At 44.3% G+C, this 10000-nt stretch overlaps 1 protein-coding gene across 1 annotated transcript in view; it reads left to right on the forward strand.

Moving 5' to 3' along the window:
- Window positions 1–10000, forward strand: part of LOC135094791 (uncharacterized) — an 80183-nt gene that overhangs the window by 67361 nt on the left and 2822 nt on the right. The window contains exons 2-3 of the mRNA XM_063995173.1: window positions 4939–5094; window positions 8745–8838. Coding sequence (XP_063851243.1) covers window positions 4939–5094; window positions 8745–8838 — 250 coding nt within the window. The remainder of the gene's footprint in view (window positions 1–4938; window positions 5095–8744; window positions 8839–10000) is intronic.

The following is a 10000-nucleotide window of genomic DNA, read 5'->3' on the forward strand; positions in this document are numbered from 1 at the left end:
TCATAAGGAAACACTTGTTGATAAGGTACACTAATCATGCATATTCATTTCTTATATTTTCTTCTTTCTTCCTTTTCTTTCATTACTTTGCGTCCCATTAAATTCCTGGTCCCGCACATGCTTTGCCTTCACACACACACACACACACACACACACACACACACACACACACACACACACACACACACACACACACACACACACACACACACACACTTAATTCCAAAATAAATCAAACACAGCAGTTTCAAATCTATAAAAAAAAAAAAAAAAAATCGTGCGGAAAAGAAAGGAAGAAAGAAAAGAAAAAGAACACTGTTGGATTTTCTCGTACAAAACCTGAAAAGAATTACCTGGCAATTCAGAGCAATAATAACAATGATGATGATGATGATGATGATGATGATGATAATAATGATAATAATAATAGTAGTAACAATAATAATAATAATAATAATAGTAAGAGCATCACTGTCACCGAAGACAAGGAACAGTACTTTATCCTTACACCGCAAAGATAACCAGGCAAATGTCAAGGCAACACCAAGGCAAAAGGAGGAGGAGGAGGAGGAGGAGGAGGAGGAGGACGTGGAAGAATAGGCAGACTAGTAGTACTTAATGCATCTCTCTCCTGGCTTGATAACCTGAAGTGGATGTACAACTTATTTTATTGACCACAAATGAAAAAGAAAAATCACCAAATCCTCACACTTCCACACAGGGCAAGGAAGGAATAGATAAAACAGCATAGAATAAATATGAGATGGCGGTGTTCTGTGTTTGAGTAACTTCGAAGGTCTCATTAACCCTTTCAGTTCTACACAAATTATCTACTTCAATGCCTTTAACTTTTCGGACACTATTCTTGTTCTGAGTTGTAAATATTTATTCAGCGTAAAAAGACGATATTAACCTTTTGTTTCCTCTCTTTTCTCTCCTGTGTCTCCATCCAAACAGTTTTTTGCAGTGTCAGGGAGATTAGCAAAGGACGACAGCAGCAGTAAAAACGTTAATGATTAGTGTGGAGGGCGTATTAGTGAGGTTATTGTTTAAGTTTCTACTTCAGTGATTGCTGTAAGGTTGAATCTTAATGTTTCTGTGTTTGAAAGTTGCTGCCCAGAATTAATTTAATCACTGCACTCATTCACACTCGTCTGTTGTTGTGGTTAAGGCTACTGGTGGTGGTGGTGCTGGTGGTATTGGTGGTGGTGGTAGTAGTAGTATAAAAGTTAGTCTGAGTAATTTTAACCTATCAACTCCTGCATCATTATATCCAAGCCAAGGATAGTAATAGTAGTAGTAGTAGTAGTAGTAGTAGTAGTAAATATGCTATCGTTGCAGTTATACCTATTTGTTTACTCACTCACTCACTCACTCACTTACTCATCACCTTATTTACCGTTCCCTTTTGCACCGTTACCTTCACCATTCACCGTTAGCTCCCTGCCTCTCTCCCTCCCTCCCTCACTCACTGTACTGCTCACCATCCCTGCCAGCGTTGTGATTCGTCCCCCTGCTCGTAACTCCCATCACCAAGCTGTTTAAATCGCTGTCTCTAAACTGCTGTCTTGGGTATATTGTTTATTGCCTATCTACGTGTTTGTCAGTCCTCGGCCTCTTCTGAGTAGTGGTGGTAGTGGTGGTGGGGGTCGTGGTGGTGGTAGGTGTAGCAATAGTAGCTGTTGTTGTTGGTTCTTGTTCTTATCCTTGTTTTTTCCTTTTTTTTTTTTCTCTCTCTTTCTTCATGTCTTCTGTTTCTTTCATGTTTTCTGTTTTTTTTTTCTCTCCCCCTCCTCCTTCTCCTCCTCCTTCTTGTTTTTCTTTGCCTTGTCCTATTCTCCTTGTCCTATCCTCCTCCTCCTCCTCCTCCTCCTCCTCCTTCATCAAAAAATTGCACACTGTACTTACATATACTTTGACGTCAATACCTCTCTCTCTCTCTCTCTCTCTCTCTCTCTCTCTCTCTCTCTCTCTCTCTCTCTCTCTCTCTCTCTCTCTCTCTCTCTCTCTCTCTCTCTCTCTCAACCACCATCACCACCACAACTGCATTCCTGTCCACCGCATGACCGATGGATGGACACACACTCACACACACACACACACACACACACACACACACACACACACACACACACACAGACGTTAGAACACATGACCTCGCTTCCAACATATTCTCTCTCTCTCTCTCTCTCTCTCTCTCTCTCTCTCTCTCTCTCTCTCTCTCTCTCTCTCTCTCTCTCTCTCTCAGGCCCACGACATAATAGCATGGGGAAGGGAAGGAAAGAGAGGATGAGAGGAGACTATACAGCAAGGGGGAAGAAATTAGGGAGATTAAGATGCGACGTTAAATTAGCGGACGAGAGTGATGGTCAGGACAACACAGACTGGCTTAATGTGTTCAGGGAGACTCTGTTTATGTAAATGATCCCTAAGTTAATTTCTTTTGGTGTGTGTATCTGGTCAGGTAACAGAAAATGGGTTAAGGTGGGGAGGGGACAATGCTTGTGCAATCTAGCTAACAATAGACCAACAAGCCGGTTTGTCCCATAAAAGGAGAGCAAAACAAACACTCTCCTCTCATCATGATTATTTTTAAATGCCACAGACATGATGCAGGGCTCTCAAGAGTGTTTCCCCAGTCAGTAATGCAGAAATCTTGTTAATCTGTCACTAAAACCAAACAAACACCATAAGAACAGTGTAATTTCAACTGGGGCCTTTTCATTGTAGTGGAAGTGCAGCGCAGAAGTGTTTCAGAAGACAGGCCAGACACGGAAAGCAGTTGTATATACTAGCCCTCAGAATTACACAGGATTTACGTAACATTAATTGGGGGGAAGTGATGTGAGTGTCTGGGCGGGTTGGAGGACGTGCTGGCGTGGCAGGTACTAACAGTAAAATAATGCTAAGCTGCAGGAAATGTTTTGGATACGCTGGCGAGCATCCAAGGCTGGCGCGAGTGAGTGAATGAGAAGAAGGAGAAGGAGGAGGAGGAGGAGGAGGACGTGGAGGACAACGAGAAGGAGATATACAAGAGAATGGATAATAAAGATAACTACACTAGGAGAAAACATGACAGTAATTGTAGAAGATTGTGCCGCTAGTCCAAGGCTTTCAGTGAGGAAGAGGAGAATGAGATAAAAGAAAAAAAAGAACTAAAATATGTCAAATAATAAAAGATAATTAGAAGAAGCAACACCGATACAAGATAAGAAACACTGACTAAAAAAAAAAAAAATATCACACTCCTTTTAAAACCAAAGAACAACACATTTTCTCTCCCAAATTATTTCAGCACGAGAGGAGGCAGGCAGGGAGGGAAGGAGGGAGGGAGGGAGGAAAGGTAGGAGCATAGGAGTGTAGGAGGCGGTGTGCACAGAGGGAGGTCGGGGTGAACACGTGTATCTGAGCACAGGACATGATCCCCACGGGTGTTGCTTCTTCCGATTCACTGAGCTGGAAAAGTGAACAGGCGCAGAGCAGAGGGTGGTGGCGGCTGTGGCTTATAATAATTCTTCCTATTTAGTCTGGCTGCCATTAGGTTTATCTTTTTTCCTTCCTTAGTGTTCGTGAAGGTCGGTCGAGAATTCTCATTTTATTTATCTATTTATTGCTTGTTTTGGAAGGAATCACTTGAAGTTCAACGATAAATAAAAGTTTTCGTGTTCCATCCATCCCCACATATTCAGTCTTTCGCAACCACACACACACACCCACACACACACACACACACACACACACATTACCGAGCTGATATGTTAGTGCTGATAATGCTGAATGCTAACCTCATTTATCCGTGCTGACTCGAGTCCTGGCTTGTGTTGACGAGGTGCTGAGGGCGGAAGGGAGTGAAGCCAGGCTGAGGAAATGTGGGAGAGAAGGAAGGAAGGAAGGAGGGAAGGAAAAAGGGAGATTGATAAAGGAATAGGAGAGAGAGAGAGAGAGAGAGAGAGAGAGAGAGAGAGAGAGAGAGAGAGAGAGAGAGAGAGAGAGAGAGAGAGAGAGAGATTAGAGCTTGGAGGAAAGTATATGGAAGAAAGACTCAGAGGGGGATGGAGGAAGAGGAGAGGCTGGGATAAGATTGAGATATGGAGAGGAAAGATAAGAAGAGGAGAAAGTACAAAGGTTACAATAGGAAGAGCAAATACCAGAGAGAGAGAGAGAGAGAGAGAGAGAGAGAGAGAGAGAGAGAGAGAGAGAGAGAGAGAGAGAGAGCAGTACGCACCATGTAGCAGGACACTTGCCAAGGGTCATTGTTCTCTTTTCAAGGTTTTAATTTTAGTAGAAAGCCACCGCTTGAGTGTTGACTTACTGCTGGTGTCTCCGTGGCTTGTTCGTCCCGTCACGCCTCAGGAAATCCGTCACCCGCCCGTGGTAACACACTAACAAGAGGAGGAGGAGGAGGAGGTAACATAATACATGCGTACGTGAGTGGACAAATGACTGAAATAGACAGGTTAATAAATCATGTGGTAAATTGAGAACAGGTGGATATGGGCCGCCAGGTAGGGAGGAGGAGGAGGAGGAGGAGGAGGAGGAGGAGGAGGAGGAGGAGGAGGGGCAGTGAAGGGCTGGTCCCGTCAAAAGGAGTCTGGAGAAATTAATCCGTGAGAAACAGGTTTTACGTATAAATTATGCATGACTTTTTTTTTTTTTTTGGCTTTTCGGTACTTCCCCTTGTGTTCTGGCGGTAATGCTGAGGGGAATGCAAAGAGAGAGAGAGAGAGAGAGAGAGAGAGAGAGAGAGAGAGAGAGAGAGAGAGAGAGAGAGAGAGAGAGAGAGAGAGCGCGGCCTGCCAGATGACGGCCTACAGCTCCAATGAGACATGACTTCCTGTTGTCCCTTAGTGCGCTAAATGACCCTCGTCTGTCACTCACGCTCCACTTATTCTGTCCTTCCTCCGCCGCCCGCTGACGTTCCCTGGCCTTCCTCCGCAGGTGCTGTTAGTGTCGAGCAAGAAGGACCCGTGCTCGTGGCTGGTGCCCGGCGGAGGTGTGGAGGACGGGGAGGAGACGCCCATCGCCGCCATGAGAGAGGCGTGGGAGGAGGCTGGCGTGCAGGGCCACATCACGAGATACCTGGGACTGTTTGAGGTGAGTAGTGATCATTTTTTTCTCTCTCTCTCTCTCTCTCTCTCTCTCTCTCTCTCTCTCTCTCTCTCTCTCTCTCTCTCTCTCTCTCTCTCTCTCTCTCTCTCTCTCTCTCTCATTCTAATACTGCATAACTTCTCACGTTTTCACTGAGGCAATCAGGGAAGGGGAGGCAGTGAGGGATTAATACACACACCAGTAGCAGTCCACACACTAAAGACAAGAATGAACAGAGTAGCATTCTTCACAGTAACGAAGTCAGTGAATAGATAAACATACTCTCGAATCGATATAAGCAGATTAGAGGTGACAGAAGTAAAAACACTGATCGACTAGTCTTGGGTACATAAAGAGACCAGCGAGATTTAGATAAAACAAGTACCGGGGAACTGAGGGCACAGAAGAAACAGGGAAGGGGGGAGCTGCTGTACCAAGGTGCAGACATGAGACTCGCGGTCATTGTGTTAACAGAAGTAAGAACACTGATAGATAAAGAGATCACGGGATTTAGATACACCGAGAAACTTAGGGCCTTTTACACCGAAGAAACGGAGAGAGGGAGACTGCTATACCAAGAGATGGAACTCGTGGCCAGTATGTTAACAGGAAGAAGTAATGGGCAGTGATAGGAGAGAATTCAACAGATCGGGTGGAGTGGCGAGGCGGGGACAGAAGGCACTCGATAAATACATTGAGTGACACTAAGAGAACAGGTGATACATGTATGTAGGTTTGTGTATAACATAGTAGAATGTGTGACAAGGCCAGGGTAGGCAGTGATGACAATGGTAATGGTGGTGGAGATGGTGATGGTGGTGGTGAGTGGGGGACCTATCAAGAAGTCAAGGTTTCTTTTTATCGCATTACAATATCCCCGTCGTGCGAGTATTGAACATATATGAAAGGTCCTTGGGGGGAGGCAGGGAGGGATCGGGTGAAGAAGCGTGTGATTATCTTCGCTGCCTGTGTGTGTGTGAAGGTTTGGTGGGGGGTGATACGCGTTACACAGCTTCACCTTCACCTTATGAAATCCTGAAGGCAACGAGCACTTAAGCCTGGGTGTCCTGGCTTAGTCTCGTGTTCCTTCTTCAAGCACTTCGTTCCCTGGCCAGGACTGCTTCCGAAGGTCAATATCAGGAGTTGAGTTTTCAGTGCGATTTCCCATAAAAAAAAAAAAAAAATCAGTATCAAACTACGACTAGAAATTACGAAAACATCCTTCAAATCCCTTATGAATTTCTACTAAGGCTTGTGTAAGAGATAAGACGACTTCCACTACTAAAAGCATTACCACACTCTCGTCTCTCAACTTCTGTCTTGTATCATACCCTTCTCCCTCTTTCCTCACACACACACACACACACACACACACACATACTCGTAGATAGACAGCCCTCTGACTTTGAAGTTTCCAAACATAAACCAAGGGTATCACATCCATTTAGCTTTAAAATACCCTTCATGTACCTCTTAACGTAACCAACACCCTCAATTTCCCTCCTCTTAAAGCCGTGTGTGTGTGTGTGTGTGTGTGTGTCAGTCTAATACCACTAAGTTAAAGGCGTGGGGCAGCGACTGGTTCAGGCTCCACGCCCAAGCCTACAGCATAAAGCTTGCGTATGGACAAAAAATTAAAGTGAGGTTTCTCTAGAGGCGCCTTTGTTCCCAGTGACAGCTTATCTCTGGCCAGCCAAGGACGGGTCGAGGAATGTGGCGGCGGCGGCGGCAGTGGTGGTGGTGGTGGTGGTGGATGAGGTGGTGGTTGTAGTATGTGTGTGTGTGTGTGTGTGTGTGTGTGTGTGTGTGTGTGTGTGTGTGAGCGGCGCAAGATGAGGCAACACTACATATCTACGTGGGCAGAGAGAGAGAGAGAGAGAGAGAGAGAGAGAGAGAGAGAGAGCAGCAGCAGCAGCACCACCATCCCTCTTCCTCTCCCCTTCCACTACAAACTGCTTTCCACCACATCATTCCAGTGAATCCGGTCACAACACACGCACACAGGACTCCTTGCAGGAACCCACCACCTCACAGGCTTGACCCTTCTACGTACATCTTTATCCACATACAGCCAGTAACAATAACCTTCCCCTCTGATCCTGGCTAAGCTTTGCCTCCTCTCATCACCCTCTAAACTCACGCAACAGAGGAGGAAGAAGTGGAAAAAACTAATATCTCTAATCTGTATCTGCATTTATCATCACGTGATATCAGATTGTTTGCAAGGTTATAAAAATATGCCTCAGTAATTTTCCATTTGTGTTGCTTTTTTTTTCCATTACCTTTAATAGTTTTGCTTTATGTTTATATTGAATCACTAAGAATCTCGATGAAATCTGAGGACAGTATGCCAGACAAGACGGTCTATGATGTAGGAGGGTGAGGAGAGGACATAATTTGCGCTTATCTTACATTTTCCTTGATGTAAGCCCCGTCACGATGCCTTAAGTCAGCCTGGTCCGATATCTGGCTTAACTCTCATCCCCTTAACCACTGGAGGAATCAGGCTCTTGTAGGATAATAGTGAATAAAAGTTTATACAGGTTAACGCTAAAATCTTATCGTTCTCTCAAACAGAAAACGGAAATTTTTATTCGCAAACTATGAAAACCTTGCGGCAGGGCTCGATTAACATTCCTTGGTGAGCAGTTTCACTTTGACATGCTCAAGGTTGCGAGGCTCGGAGACGCTAGCGATGTGGTAACGAAATGAATGAGACGCAGCGTATCCAAGGCTGAGGAGAGTCTTAACCTTTCTAGGCGAGTCCAGGCACGTTAATAGTGCGGCGGAGGGGAGGTGACGGGAGGGGGTCGGACAAATGTCGTTCAGTCAAGGCTAATAAATTTTCGCTCCTCTAACTCCGTGTATTGAAAAGAGGTGCGCAGTGGTGTGGTTCTCCTTGACCTTCCTCGGTCTAGGCAGTGTGATGCGGAGGCTGGCAAAGAGGTGGTGGTGGTGGTGGTGGTGCTGGTGGTGGTGGTGGTGGTAAGGTAACTAACTGGCTCATTGGTGACATGTTTTACTTCTAGCGTTGTTATTGTCACACACACACACACACACACACACACACACCAAAAGGAGGATAGGAACAGGAAAACTTTGAAGCGCAACACACACACACACACTCTCTCTCTCTCTCTCTCTCTCTCTCTCTCTCTCTCTCTCTCTCTCTCTCTCTCTCTCTCTCTCTCTCTGTTATTAATAATGTGTCAAAATGCATTTTGTTGTTAATATTTGTGTTAATATTGGTATTTTATTCTCCATTATGTATATATAAAAATATCCACAAAACAATTATTCTTCCATCTTTAAAACGGTCCACAACATTCTGCTCCTCCTGCTCCTCCTCCAGTGCTCTCTATCCCTCCTTTGCATTCCTCGAAGAACCTTTCCTACTTTATTTGTTCATCCACCAGTAGCACTACCACCACCACTATCACCACCACCACCACCACCACTGACTCATCACCGCACTGTCGTCTCAAATTTTCCTGTTTCTTTTTCTCTCTCTCCTAACTCACACACACACACACACACACACACACACACACACACACACACACACACACACATTCCAAGACACATTGAAGCTAACCAGAGAGACGCTTCAGAAATCTTAACCTAACGTAACCTCTGCCTTCTCTTTTCCCCGCCAGACGCAGCAGCAGGGGGGACGCAAGAGGCACAGGACCGCCGTGTTTGTGGTGCTGGTGAAGGAAGTGCTGGCGCAGTACCCAGAAGCTCACCTGGGTAAGTGACACACACACACACACACACACACACACACACAAGAAAAAATAATAAAAGGGTTTAAGACGATTATGATTATGGAGGAGAGAGAATAAAAAAGAAAGAAAATTTAGACATGGCTGAGCGAAGGGAGACACAAATAAGTAAATAAATAGATAAATAGATAAATAAATATAATGGATGAAGATGATTATGATGATGATGAGATGACAGGAAATTTAGAAGAAAGGGAACTCAGAAATAAAAGAGTATAAAAGTAAAAAGTAGACAGGAGGAGAGGAGGGAGAAATAAAAGGGATGGAGGAGAAAAAGAAGAAGGAAAGGAAGAAGAGGGAACTGAAGAATGAGGACTAGGGATAAAATAAGAGAAAATATAGAGAAAGAGGAGGAAACCTAAGGAATGGAGATAATCATATGGAAAGGGAAATAAAAAAAAAAAAATGGGAGGTAGAATTTTGAGTAGCTATGTATAAAGGGAAAGTATAGAGGGGAAGGACGAGTAGCCAGAAGGAAGATGAGGAGACGAGACGTGAGAGGAGAGACAGAAATCGGGAGCGTTGGTGGGGAGCGTTGGTGGGGAAGGTGTGAGGGGGGAGGCGGTGTGTGTTGTGGCGTTGTGTAAGAGGTCGTGTTTGTCTAGAAGTAAAATGGTTATGGTTGAAATTCTTGGCTCTGTTAGTGGGACATCAGGTTTTTATGTCTATTTTTCCTACTAGACACACCACCACCACTACTACCACCATCACCACCACCACCACCACTACTACTGACAGCAACATCAATAACAACACACTCTTCACTAAAACTTAATGACCTAAACCTCAAGAAAGTTATACCATTGCCACATTTTACTTTGTTTACAGTAAAGAAGATATTAATTAGAACAAATAACAAATAAACTGTAGTATGAAAAGGCATTAGAAAGTCAATAATACAGAAATAATCATTCAAAAAACAAAATTAATAACACGTAAACAAAACAATAATAGAGATACAAAACTTTCAAACGAATAAACAAATCAAAGAAACACGTGCAATACAAAGATATCCAACAACAACAACAACAACAACAACAACACCCACCACCACTCCACCAATTACTCCTTCAGCACCTTCACCACCCACCCCCAGCACACCACACCTGACTTAACTCTTCTCTCCT

Source organism: Scylla paramamosain, chromosome 3, assembly GCF_035594125.1.
Source record: "Scylla paramamosain isolate STU-SP2022 chromosome 3, ASM3559412v1, whole genome shotgun sequence".
Lineage (NCBI taxonomy): Eukaryota > Metazoa > Arthropoda > Malacostraca > Decapoda > Portunidae > Scylla > Scylla paramamosain.